Source organism: Cuculus canorus, chromosome 3, assembly GCF_017976375.1.
Source record: "Cuculus canorus isolate bCucCan1 chromosome 3, bCucCan1.pri, whole genome shotgun sequence".
Lineage (NCBI taxonomy): Eukaryota > Metazoa > Chordata > Aves > Cuculiformes > Cuculidae > Cuculus > Cuculus canorus.
Window position 1 is genome coordinate 70,743,883 of NC_071403.1, and position 14,286 is coordinate 70,758,168.

The 14,286-nt window shown below is 44.0% G+C and overlaps 1 protein-coding gene across 6 annotated transcripts in view; it reads left to right on the forward strand.

The window, feature by feature from the left end:
* The window catches only part of ALK (ALK receptor tyrosine kinase), a 298,563-nt gene that overhangs the window by 93,098 nt on the left and 191,179 nt on the right, over nt 1–14,286 (forward strand). For all 6 annotated transcript variants that reach the window (XM_054063538.1, XM_054063534.1, XM_054063535.1 and 3 more), the window contains exon 3: nt 5,746–5,910. In XM_054063538.1, the coding sequence (XP_053919513.1) occupies nt 5,746–5,910 (165 nt within the window). The remainder of the gene's footprint in view (nt 1–5,745; nt 5,911–14,286) is intronic.

The window sequence follows — 14,286 nt, forward strand, 5'->3', positions numbered from 1 at the left end:
CCACAGGATCCTCCTGGGTGCTGAGCCCGCAGCTAGAGAGTGTGGGCTTTCCTATTTACACCCCGTTTTCAGGGAGCAATACTTTCCACTGCAGGCTTCCTTGTCTCACCGCACACACGTACCCTGTCTTGGCGGGTAGAAATCCAGAAGGGCTTGATGAGGCCATTGAAACTCTCAGAGTGAATGCCCTGTGCCCTTTTCTACACAGAGGGAGCAGGACAGGCATTAGGAAGTGTCTCTGTCCCTTGGATTAATAACTGGAAAATCAATTTGTCATTTCCCTGTCATAAATTAAAAGCTTATAGGCCTTATAACATGAGTATAATAGAGGTTAGTGGATATTGATGGAGGTCTTGGAGCTCACTCAGCAGAGCACATCTCTACTATACAATTTAAATTGTTTCCTCCATAAGGAATATCTGCCAATATTTGTATGAAAAAGACATCCCGCGCAAAAGTATTTTATCTATTTCTACACTACTGCTGCAATTGTTGCCACAGAAGGAGGTGTGTCCCCTTGGGAGGCTGTAGTCATGTTCTGGTCAGTGTAAGTGACCTCTGCATGGTGCGTTTGTGTCTGTAAGCATGGTACAAATTAGTGGTATTCAGGCTGATGAGATGTCAGTGTACATCTCTGAGCTGGTCCTTCTGAAGACAGAGAACCTCTGCCCATGCTCTGCTCTTGTAGTGAGGTGAGAACACAACCACAGCTTTTCTGTGGGGTTGATAGCTGAGAGGGGGCTGTAGAGTGGAGAAGCAGTGGCCAGGACCCTTCAAGTCAGGCACAGGTAGAACTAGAAGGGAACAGCAATCTAAAAGGAAATTACCTGCTGGTGAGGTTTTTGCGGTTTGAAGGAGACGGGGGTTAGAACAAATAAACTCATTCTGTTGTGGGGAGCTGAAGAAAAGGTAGTCAGAACAGCTTTATAAAAAGAATAGGCTCTTTACGTTTCTATGTGAATTTAGGTTATTTTTGTTCTAAATAAGGCTTGTTTCTCTGATGTGCCGTTACACAAATGATCTGAGATGATCCAAAGAGCAAATGATCGTAATCTGACCTGCAGCGATGTAAAATTCCTGCAGATTAGTATGTTTTGGTATATTATTTATAGTACTATTTTAAGTCATTTGTTGCTTAGGAAACACTAATCAATTTAATGGAAACAGATGTAGTTGCCAGATATTTTGATTGTTTGGGCACAAATTATTGCTGTTAGGTACGTAGACTAAAACCAAATAATGTGAAGCACTCACAAGACTTAACATCACTAGACATACACGGTTTCCACTGTCTTTCCCATCAGATGGTGGCTTCATTTCAGTCTGGGATTGGTATCTGGTGCCTTCTTACACACCAGAAACGGATGGGTTTGATGTTTGCAGCTTTTCTTACACAAGTATTTACTTCAATTTGGTTTTAAACATCACTTTTTTTTTTCACTTTAAAGGTGTAATGACGGTGTAATAGACTTGTAATGAATTAGCTGTTCTGTCTTGTAGCATCCAGAGGTTGCAGATGCCAGAGATTGTTGGGCAAGGGGAGGGGTTCATTATATTTATATATTTCGCAATTTACTGTAACTGAAGTTCCAGTAGAGCCTTTAGGATAGATGATGTCAATATAGCTGTGTCATAAATGCATACACTAGATATGAATCTTTGTGGTATATCTTTAAAAAACCCACCAAAGATCACAACCCTCCCCCACTTCAATGACTAGGCACAGAATTCAAATCCTAAAGCTCTGTATCTCATCAGTTTATATTGGTAGTTGGTTTAAAAAATAATCACTGAAGGTTGTGTTAGATTTAATTACCTTTCCTGCAGCATTTGCTGTTCTTTAGAAAAGGGCAGAATGGCTCTTATTCGGCTTCCAAATGCGTATGGCCAATTCTTTATGTGCTTGGCTGAGCAAGAAAAAGATAAACTTGGTGTTGTGTTCAAATATGTTAAAGCAAAAGTAAAAAAGGAAGCAGAAAGACTTTTATCAAGCAGAGGCATTAAAAATGGCAGGTGATTTGTGGCAACAATTCAAATATTTTGGAGGTTCTATACTTGCAAATGAGGTTTATGTGGTCTTGTAGCAGCCCCCTCCCTCCCTGAGGAGGAGCTTATAGGTGAAAAAAATGTAGGTATTGTGTAAAATGCTTTTTTCATCGAGTGTATGATGTTGTCCATAGTGAAGGGCATTGTGGAAGAAGGAAAGCCTGAGGGTAGGAGTAGATGTTGGGCTTGGAAGGCTGGGTGCTGTTTGCATAGGCTTTGCTGTGTGACATCAGATAGTGTTTCTTTGTCACCATTTCTTTGTAGGAATAAGAAAACAGCACTGAACTCTATGTCTGATAGGGGATTAATTTAAATAAGGGCCTGTGAAGAGTTCGAGTGTTCTGGTGGTGTAGGGGGGGCCTGTCGTGTTCTGTGAAAGACACAAGTCTGTTTTCCTTAGATAGCAGATGCTCTCAGACGTATGAGCCAAGTGCTCTCCTCCTTTTTCAAGGAATGAAATGTTGTAAAGGCCGTTCAGCTTGATCACAACAGGCGTGTTAGATCATGCCTGTTTCTCTGTAGACTGTTCATGGCAAGGGAAAATTCTGCTGGAGGGTAGGGAGGCTCTGCAAAGGGATCTGAACAGGCTGGACTGCTGGGCCGAGACCAATGGGATGAGGTTTAACAAGGCCAAATGCCGGGTCCTGCACTTGGGGCACAACAACCCTATGCAGCGCTACAGACTGGGGGAAGAATGGCTGGAGAGCTGCACAGAAGAGAAGGACCTGGGGGTGCTGGTTGACAGCCGACTGAATATGAGCCAGCAGTGTGCCCAGGTGGCCAAGAAGGCCAATGGCATCTTGGCTTGTATCAGAAATGGGGTCACCAGCAGGTCCAGGGAGGTGATTCTCCCTCTGTACTCAGCACTGGTGAGACCGCACCTTGAATACTGTGTTCAGTTCTGGACCCCTCACCACAAGAAGGATGTTGAGGCTCTGGAGCGTGTCCAGAGAAGAGCAACAAAGCTGGTGAGGGGGCTGGAGAACAAGTCTTACAAGGAGCGGCTGAGAGAGCTGGGGTTGTTTAGCCTTGAGAAGAGGAGGCTGAGGGGAGACCTTATTACTCTCTACAACTACCTGAAAGGAGGTTGTGGGGAGGAGGGAGCTGGCCTCTTCTCCCAAGTGACAGAGGACAGGACAAGAGGGAATGGCCTGAAGCTCCGTCAGGGGAGGTTCAGGTTGGATATCAGAAAAAAATTCTTCACAGAAAGAGTCATCGGGCACTGGAACAGGCTGCCCAGGGAGGTGGTCGAGTCACCTTCCCTAGAGGTGTTTAAGGAACGGGTGGATGAAGTGCTTAGGGACATGGTTTAGGGAGTGTTAGGAATGGTTGGACTCGATGATCCAATGGGTCCTTTCCAACCTTGTGATTCTGTGATTCTGTGAAAGAAAACATGTGCCCTTCGCCTTTTTTGCTTTGCTTTTTCCCCTTCAGGGAGAGGCTCTAGTTGTCTGCAGGGCTCATAACACTAGATGTGGTGGCTGTTATTTAATCCCATACCCCAATTAAGTTATCCCAGCTGCGGGTCAGAGGCTGCTACGTTAAGGGCTCCACAACCGATTGATGGCTCTGTTTTGAGGAGGAGGTTCTGGAAAGTGAGCCGACCAGGGAGTCAAGCTGGCTGTAGAGTACTGGTAGCCTCCTTAGTCAGTGTCAGGGATGAGGACCAGAGGGGAAAACAGGAGTGCCTGGTGGATCTCCATGAAGGGATTCTCTGCTTAAGGGGCAAGGGAGCACAAAGGCTTCTATTCCCAGCAGCTGGGTGTGAGATGAATGGAAGCAAGCGGGGACAGCTGGAAGGCTCATGAAAATGAGACTGATGGGGGAAGAGAAGCCCACAAAAATGAAGTAGTTTATTTGAAATTATTGGTCTTGCCACGTGTTGTCCATGGCCCAGATTTTCCCTTCCACCATCATAGAATCATAGAATCATAGAATAGTTAGGGTTGGAAGGGACCTTAAAGATCATCTAGTTCCAACCCCCACCAACCCCAGCATCCTGTGGGTTCCCTCCCCCCAAAAAAATCCTTGCATGAACTGTGTTTACCCCCATCACACAGCACCTTTTTTTTTGACAGTGCGTTGAAGTGTTTTAGTGTCTTAGCCAGCGTCTAGTTGCTCTTTTGTCCATTAGGGACTTCAATACAAAGTTTAATATACTCTTAAACCTTACAGGGTTAAAAACTGTTGGGTTTGTTTTTCTTTAAAGAAAGAACATCTAAGGGACTAGAGATAAGTGGTCTGGGGTTTGGGTATGATATTGCAGTAGGAAACTGTATAGCACGAATATATCCACTGTTCCCCTCTGCCTAAATTGAAGTGTGCTTCATGTATCATGAAATTTATATTGATAACAGAGGCCAGAAGAGGGTTGCAACTTGTGCATTCAAATTTAAGGAATTACGTATAATACTTGTTACTGCTGCCTGTGGTGTCTATGGATTCCTTACATTATGTGGTTTCCATGGTGTTGTGAAGCATTCAAAATGCTGAGTGAATGATAAAACACCTGATTAAGAAAATCAAATATAAACTGGAAAAATACACTGCTCCTTCCAGCTTGCTGTTGAAAAGGCAAATTAGCTGGGAAAAGTATTGTGAGAGGCCAACAGTATTAACCTCCATATTAGAAAATGTTATGTCACCAGGAGAAGAGGCTGAACTGCATAAATCTGCATGCGAAGAAGAAATTAGATGTTTAATAAGGAATGTAAATGAAGTTTAAAAAAATGAGTTAATTTGACTAATGTCAGTTCAGGTTTTGTCCCACTTGCATGGCTCTGGCAGGGCAGCAGGCAGTGCAGAGAACCCCAAAGAGCAGCTGTAGTTTTGTTGGGCTTCTTCAAATGGATCTGTCCCTTTTAGGAACATTGGGTTAGCTCAGAAATAGTTGCTTTCTGTTACTGAACATCGTGTTGAATGCTAACTGTGGTGACAAATGCAAACGTGTATGGGGCATTCCAGAAAATCGGGCCATCTTGACAATTAAAAGTAAATTCCATACAGGTTATCTCTGCCTGTTGTGTTAAGCACCTTGAATGATGGTGTGGCAGTGAATTGGACTCTGGGGAGTGAATCATTGCTGCATCAGCGGGGGTAATTGGTTTCTGAAAGAGCACCATCTCCAAAAGAAGCCTCTGGGTCAGAGGCAGATGCTGGCTGTACCACAGATCAGGCTTCTGCTGCCTCAGTGAAGTGTTTCAGACCCGAGGGTCGGTAGGTTCTTCCCAGGTACAGTCCTTGTGGCTGCCGGCGTGTCCCATGTGCCCAGGGTGTGGAACCGGCTTTGCAGGGCCCTGTGCTCACCGGGGTGAGATGTGACTATAAAGCCTTTGCACTGTAATGATCAAATGGTTGAATATGAACCAGCATCCCAGGGACCCTGGCTTTCTGTCTAGGTGATGCCCTTCCCTGTTTTAGCCTCTGCTGCCCTTTAATCTGTCCTGAAGGGGAATTGCTGGCTCTTGGCCTTCCTCTTGATTTGCTGCTACCTCCAAAATGAGCCTCACTGTGTAATCCATTTTGGATGCATTCTTGTTGTCTGTTTATGGGCTTCCTCGGCATCGTTCTACCTCATTACAGAATAAAGCAAGCCCTGACTTACTAAAGTATAAACTGTGTGTGTCTAAACACCTTCCAGCCTAGAGGAAGCTGGATTTAATTAACCTGGTATGTTCTATGTCTGTTTTCTTTTTCTAGTATTTGACTGCGATTTTGAATCTCCTTGTGAACTGGAATTTTCCCTTTCTTCAAAAGATCAGGAACTTCCCAACAATGCCTGGTTCAGAGTGAGCGCAGAGGAGATTTCACGGCTTAACATCCCAGATGGGCCAGAGAGAGATCACTCTGAGAATACCCCTGCAGGTAAGAGGAATACAGCTGTCTGATGGCTTCAGTACAGTGGTTTGAAAAACAAAAGATCTCTGCCACCCCCAAAAACCCCAAACCTCAGCCAAACAAATATGTTCTCTTAAATACTTAATACAGCTATAATGCTTTTGCTGCAGCAGGCAATGAACGCAGTGTCACAAACAAAAGGAGTCATTCTGCACAAGAAGGATCTGCTTTTGTCTAAAGGAAACCTGGGTCTTACACATGGGAAGCAAAATATCCAATACAGCGTTGAGTAACATCTGAGTCAGACTTGCCCATGCCCCAGACGGTGTTTAGGTGATAACAGTACTGTGGTGCCTGTGTTTAAGGTCATTCAGTGATTCAGGAGATGATAAAACAGAGTCTGATTTACCTCTGTTCTTCGTGCTGTTTACTGCTTGCTTATTTGCAGAGAGTTTTAGGCAATACCCTTGTGTCCAGGGCTAAAGTTTTCTGTTTGCTGAGAAAACAAAAGATGGGGTTTGCCCTTAATATAAGAAAAACGTTCCTGTATCTAAAGAGAACTAGGAAGCATGAAAAGAGGGGAGCGCAACAGACTTCTCCTTCCTTGGGAAAAAATTGGCTTATTATTTTCCCATCTCGTGATTGTGTCTGTGAACAGCAGCATATTTCATTAAGATTGTAAGTGCTAAGAAGATTTTAGGTGTATTTGTGGTCTTTCAACTATTCCTGCTGTTAGTGATACCCACTAGAAACCTCTCTCCATAGGGGTCAGATGATGGTGATGGGAATGGAGCTACAGAGTGGGAAAGGAAAGTTAGGGCTGTGAGCTTTATCCAGGCAAGGAGAGGACAGAACAAAGAGATACAGGGGAAGCAAACAAAGATATCAGGTATACAGACCAGTTTCTGTAGTAGGAAAAACTGAACAGATGAAACATATTTAGTCCATCTGCAGTGGTAGGACTTGGAGGTCTGTGAAAATCCACCCTGGAGAGCAATTGGAAGCAGCCAGGAGGTTAGTGGGTGCCGCCGAGCGCAGAACAGGTGAGAGGAGATTTGTGTAGGACCTGAAAAAACTGGTATTAAGCTGCACAAATTAGCATTGTGGAGATTAGCAGTTTAAAGGCAGATGAGATGACTTATTATTGCAGAATGTATTCATCACTATTATTTAGTTCAGAAGTCTGCTCGCAGACCCTGACTCAAGGAGCAGCATTACAGAAGGCTGCAAGTGAATCCTCTCCTTGATGCCAGTGTCAGAGGAGGCTTTGATTGCAGACCTGCAGCCTGAATGCACGTAACAGTCATTAGTTTCAGGCAGGTAGTGAGAGGGACTTTCAGTGCTGCTTTTGTTCACGTTCTTTAATTCTGCTTTCTCATCCGTGTCCATAGCATGGCACTTTTCCCCAGACCGCCATTATAAATTAACTTCCAGGGTCCAGTGCTTGAGCACTGATTCATCAGGAGACCAAGTCGTGGTGGTGGGAGCTGTCATGTGGGAAGCAGATGGACAACATTTGTGATGCATGCAAATACCTCCCAATTTTCACATCAGGGAGCATAGCTGTGCATACTGAATTTCTTGCTGCAAAAGTACAGGCAAGTGAAAGTCTTGAGGTAAATCTGGATGTCTGCTGCAGAGAAGGGACTTTCCTTTTTCTAAATTCTCCTGCCAGCTAGGAACCCACTTGTGGTGAGTTGAGAAAATTAGCTGTCACTTTACTGGGGTGGAGAACAGAATGGAGAAAACCTGTGAGGAAACAAAACTGCTCTTCCAGGTGCAGGGCCTGGCTGGATTGCTGGGGTGCTGCATGTGGTCAGTGGGTGTTTCTGTCAGATTCTTTTTGGTAAAGTTGAAGGTCTTAAAGGGGGCTTATAAGAAAGATGGGGAAAAACTTTTTAACAGGGCTTGTAACAATAGGACAAGTGGTAATAGTTTTAAACTAGGAGAGGGGAAGTTTAGACTAGATCTTTGAAAGAAATGTTTTACTGTGAGGGTGGTGAGGCACTGGTACAGGTTGTCCAGAGAGGTGCTGGATGCCCCATCCCTGGAGACGTTCAGGGTCATTTTGGATGGGGCTTTGAGCAACCTGATCCAGTTGAAAATATCCCTACTTTCTGCAGGGGGGTTGGAACTGGGTGATCTTTAAGGCTCCTTCCAACCCAAGCCATTCTGTGATTCTATGAAGTTACACCTCTCTGTATTCAGGCAGTTTTATGTGTCTGTCAGAGCAGAAGGAGAGGCTGGCCCTGTAGGTCAAAAATTGAGGGTAATATTGGTTGATGATTTCCAGTTGCCTGCTGGGATAAAATTCCATCTCTAAGTCCAAAGCTTTGGGTTTTCCTTCCTTCATCAGGAATACTGGCAGTTTAGGCTGAAGCTTCTGATCTGCTGCCTTCTCCCATTCCTAGAGGCAGGTACCCCGTGCCACATTGAATGGATTCAGATGTGTGGGTTAGCAGGGGGAGCTGTTCGGGATGTTCTCTTTGCTTGTTGTTGGTTTTTACTTTATTGGGCTTGTAGGATGTAGTCAGTGGTAATTTTCTCTTGAGCCCCAAGCAGAGCCGTAGGTCTGCAGCTCACAAATGGCTGTAACTCTGGTGCGTGTACGCTCATTTGAAAATCAACACTTGGAGCTAGCATCTCTATATTTTAAATCACTTTAATTACAGCTGCTTGGCACAGATAGTTGTGTGGTCTGTTTCAATACAAAATAATTAAGCACAGTAATTCCAACCCCCACTGTTTCCTGCAAATTGTACTTCCAATTATCTCAATCTCATTTCACCTCCTTCGCAGACAGTAGTGCCCAGAGATAAACAGATAGCGTAACTAGATTTTGGGGTCGTTTAGCTCATCCTCGTCACTCCGCTATCAAGTCTTGTCAAGACGCTGATAGAGACAAATGCCCTGGGTATGATTCATTCTGCTTCAGAGCAGTTTTGGTAAATGGTTTGGTAGGAAATCATTGTTAGGATCTCCCACAGAGAGGCGTTGGAAGAACTCCTGTATTTTAGCCCCTGTCCCCGCAGCATAATGCAGTTCAATCTCACAGAATCGGAACAAATCAGCATGGATTGAGGTACCTAGAGGAAGAGCTGGTTTCAGGTGCCTCAGCATTCAGTTACAACCGCATCTAAGTGCTCTGCTCACTTGACATGTTCAGCGTGTGATGTCACACAAATCATTAATGTTCTGAATAGAGATGGATGGTGAAGTGGCAAAGGTTGATATTAATTATTCAAAGTAAAAGGCTGGAGGTCTGGCTTGCAAGTAATTGAAAAAGGATGCTTAACTGGTTAATAGCGGCAGGTGAAAGACAGTGTAGGTTATCTGAATTGAGGCAGTGGATTTGATATACACAGAGACAGATTCTGGGCTGGTTGTAATTACTTAAGCTGATCTTGGCGTAAGACTAGAGCTGGGAGAACCTAACTCAGTAGCAGTCACAAAGTAAATGTGATTTTGGGACTTACTGTGAAGGATGTAGAAAATACGAATGATGTGCTGTAGAGTAAATGTGTGGGGCAGCTGTATCAAGAATAGCATTCTTTTCTGGTACCCATGCATCAGAAATCATTAATACAGCTGAGAAAGTTATTAAAAGGCTGGAAACAAGGATTATCTGAAGTCTGTAATGGCAGTCTTTTAGCTACACTTCACCACGGCTACCCTGCCTGCAAGAGAGATCTAAAGAACTACACGGCAGAGCTTTATAGAAATCACAGTGTTCTGGGAAATGTTTATAAAAAATGTAAAAAGTTTTATTAACTCCCAAGGCTTCATACTGCACTGAAAGAATGAGTAGAGAAGGAATATTAGTTATTTGTTCTGATACAGAATTGCACGGCATCAGATGAAATTAGTAGATGTCAGATTCTAAATGAAAGGAGATCCCTTAGTATGTAACAAACAGTGAAGCTGTGGAATCTTTTCCCACATGTTGGTGCTAAAACCTTCTGTAGGTGTGCAGATTGACAGGGTGTGTGCAGGGAAGAAAACTAGTTACAGCTATTAAGTTCTCCAGACTGGTTCTTCTGGCTCAGAAGGCCCTTGAGCAGCAGTTCCCTGCAGGGCAAGGGTGGGGAAGTGCAGCCATGGGCTCTCCATGTTCGTATATTCCTTCCCATCAGTGTTCCATGCTGGATGTCTGAAGTTAATGGACCCTTGGCCTGTGTGGGTAGGGAAGGTGTGGTGGTATGTCCCACCCTCGCCTCCCAGCACAGTTTTTCTTTCCCTTTGGAAAAGGAGAAGAGTGCACTAAGGGTTTTCGGCCAAGCTGAAGAGTCAGATAAAAGGTGCTATTTAAACATTTAATATCATTTGCTCTTCTCTTAAAGCCTTATGGATGGTATCGAACCATGCAAAGCTATTGAGTATTTATCATAGAATCACAGAGTGGTTTGGGTTGGAAGAGACCTCAAAGCCCATCCAGTTCCAGCCCTCTGCTGTAAGCAGTAGCACCTCCTACTGGATCAGGTTGCTCGAAGCCCCATCCACCCTGGCCTTGAACACCTCCAGGGATGGGGCAGCCACAACTTCCCTGGGCAACCTGGGCCAGTGCCTCACCACCCTCATTGTGAAGAATATATTCCCAATGCCTAATCTAAATCTTCCCCCTTCCAATTTAAAGCCATTCCCCCTCATCCTATCACCGCATGCCCTTGTAAAGTACCCCCCATCTTTCCTGTAGCTCCTTTAAGTACTTGAAAGCTGCTATAAAGTCTCCCCAGAGCCTTCTCTTCTCCGGGCTGAAGAGCCCCAACTCTCTCAGCCTATCCTCATAGCAGAGGTGCTCCAGCTTTTGGACCATCTTCATTTGTTGGGAGGAACGGCAGGGTGTCCATCTATAGACATCTACTGAATGGAGGTGAGCAAGGTAATTCATGGCGTGGTTTTGGAAGTTTTGGGCTAAAATGCTTCACTCTCATGCATTCCCCTTGGTGTTGGCCGTGGGCTAGTGAGTGACGGAATCCCGAGTGTGTGTACTGGCCGGCCCTGCATGGTAGTGAAACTCTGCTGGAGCTGTTGGTATTTCTGAGTCAAACTTACGTAGCTTTCTGCAGGATCGGATGTTTACGGTTACAATTACACCAGTGCACTAAGAATAGACAAGAAAACTTTCACTGTTGGGATCTGAATCAGCCTCTGTGTGCTGTAAGGAGTGGGCAATCCATTGTGGAGTACTAGGCTTCTTTTATTTTAAGTCATGAATAAGCAAAACGATGCTATAAAAAATGCAGGCATTCTGCATCACTGACTGCTTTTATTTATTTTGACAAGTGTGATTAATTCTTAATTATTTATGATCCTTCATAATATATTATACCAGCAAATGTACTGCAGCCTATTGTAATGAAATATGAGGAATTTGGGATCTTGCAACTGTGGCAGCATTTCTGAGAGAGGCAGGTTGGACAGCCCAGTTTGAGGTTAGAAAGATGGAGTTCGCAGAGCAAGGAAGCTGCACTTTGCAGCCATGTGGACGTGTTTGTGTGTGATTCAGCAGCGAGAGAGTCCTTTGCCTCTCTGATAAACTTGAGGTGGGTCAAACCAGCCATGAATTCTGTGCCTCTCAGTTCCTGATTCAAAATCCAGGGTTTTCCATAGAGTGATGGCCTAGGATACAGCTCTGCATAGCTGGTAGTTTAGCATCTCTCAGAAAGCACCTTTCTAGAATGTATCTTTTGCTACCTTGCTGCACTGCTTATGTTTTTCTTCCTTGCAGGAGGCACTGTCTCAGCCCTTGTCAGCAACGTGGCCTTGCTATATTGCTGGTGGATTTGTGGAGGGCGATAACTATGGTCCCTGATCTGGGAGCACAGTTGCGGTTTCCTTCTGGATCAAATTTTGCAAGGAAGAGGGAAAATACTAGTACAAGTTAATCTTGAGTAACCACTGGTACAAGTTAATCTTGTGTGTTTAATGGGGAAGGACTGGCAGCAGCTGGGCCCGCAGAAGTATACACAAACTCGGTCCAGATCTGTGTTTGATCAAATGCCAGCATAATCAGTTTCCAGCCATAAATGCAGTTTTCAACTTGAAGGCTTAGAGGCTTGACCACTCCTGACTGTGGTGATGCCAGTGTGTTGCCTGCTCCTCTCTTAAATCTTGTGATTTCAGATAATATAAATCCATTTCTGTTTCTGATACCTGAAGATTTTGGGGCTGTGAGAATATGCAGCTACTTGATAAAAATTTTGGCTGAAGAAATCAGCTGGGCAGGTTTAATCACCGTGTCCAATAAGAATCTAAAAAGTAATAAACCACCCAGCAAACGTGAACACCAGTTGAGACAGCTCCTTAATGGAAAAGGTAGATTAAACTTCTATGAAGGATGGCAGGAGAAGAGGGAGATGATTGAGGAGAGTGTCCTAACCAGCCACTGATGAGCTGGAAAGATCTTATGTAAGTTCTAAACCAAGAAGTCTCTGCAGATTGCGTTAATGTGATTGTGATTTTTGTAATTATGACTAAAGAAACGCAGCAGGGCTGAGGCACGGAGCGTGTGAGCAAATGGGAGATAATGAACTGCAGGATTATCAAATGGCTGTTGACTTTAATTTATGACTCCTCAGACAAAGAAGAATGAGGGAGATAATAAAAGATAATAAATAATGTTTTGTTTCAGATTATCACTTTATTAACAAAACAGTAGAGTATGTGTGGGCTTGCAGAAGTAAGTAGTTGAGAAGTTATTTTCCTTGTAGGACTCTTAAGCAGAAAAAAGACTTGTAACACAATTCCACTAAAATTTTTAGGGAAAAATGTCTCTGAAGAAGACAGTTGTTTGCCAGGGAAAAGAATAAAGGCTAGAGAGTAGTTAGGCTCATGCTAACCAGGGAAAAGTCTTCCTTTTACGTTAATCCTTAGGATGGGCGTGAGGATATGCCTTGATCTCATAGAACTTGTCTGCCTTACGTGTCTTTTAAAGAAGGTTGGAGTATTTATTCTTCTATCTGGTAAATTGATATATGGAGTTTGAGGTTTTGACAGGGTGGGTCTGAAACCAAAACAGGACTGTCTTTGCAGGAGAACAACTGTGTTGGAAGAAATAGAAAATATGGCAGACCATAATGTTTATTGCACCCCTCTTTAGTGATAGAGAAGAATGTGGATCATCCTAGTCTGTAAATATCCAATCCACAGGGTTGAATAGTCCTTTGAAAGGTCCCGCTGTGCCATGATGCCACCCTTGTTTCATTATCTGTAAACATAGTGATAAACTGCGTGTGCCCTACGAAGACTGGTAAACTTTGGCACTCCAGTTCAGGCAGAGTGGGATTCAGTTTTCTGGCAGTTATTTTCCTCTCTAAGATGTAGCCTTGCAGCCAGTGAAGATAATTGTTGTGTGTGAGTTGGAGGGTCAGCTACATACCACAAGTGAAACAGTAGAAGAATTAAGTGAGATCTGGAAGCAACACATGGACTGAAGGCTATTCATCGATCGTATTGTGGAGGAGAGATTTACGGATTTGTAGGGATGACTATCAAGTTCTTTGTTAACAGGCAGGGGTTTAAAGTCAACATTGTTATTTACAGCGAATAGTTCTGGCTGTTCTAGACATTTAAATGCTGCTACCTGGCTTTGGAACATGTAGCATTGAGTGTTACACCGTAGCCCACAGGAATTCAGGCAGTGCTGATACAGGACCTGCAACCCAAACTTGCTTCCAGAGACCCATGGGCTGTGAAGGAAGACGTGGAACCTTTTTGTGATGGTTAGCTTCCAGCCCCTGCTCTGTCAGCGCAAGAGATGGACCAGATGTCCTGAGCGGTTTGCAGCTTGCTCTTCTCATTAGCGCTACACTTGTGCTTTGTTATTGCAAAGTTATTTCCCCTTAATGAGCTTGCTCTAAAGAGGCAAATTACTGTCTCAATATGTTTGTTTCTAGAGTAGGTATGTATTGATAAAGCACGTGGGTTTGTTGATTTTAGAAATGTTGTTTGTTCATTCCGGAATTCAGTCAGGACTTGATGCAGCTCCAGATGCAGTGTTCTGTTCCCTAAGCTGGAAAAGAGACACAAATTCCAGAGGCTCGTGTGCTCTGCTGGCTTGCTGCATGCCTATGACTGATGTACTTCAACAAGGGTACCCACAAAAAGCAGAGACAGTGGAGAATAAATGGGTTGTAAAATCGTCTCTCTCTCTCGCTCTGAGAGGCGCTTTCTCCTTGGCAAGATGAGAGGCATATTAAAAGGGCAGCTGGAGGGAAGCGTGTCCTGCTTTTGGCTGTGTTTGACCTTTTTATAGGAAAGGACTACTGGATTAACACACGTTTGTCATTTTTGTCCTCTGTGAGGTAGGGGCAGTGTTCTTTATCCCCAAATGCTTGTGTACATCCATGTATATGTTGTGTTTGGGGGGGTTAATTGAACTTTTCAAGTGTAGATAACTCATAT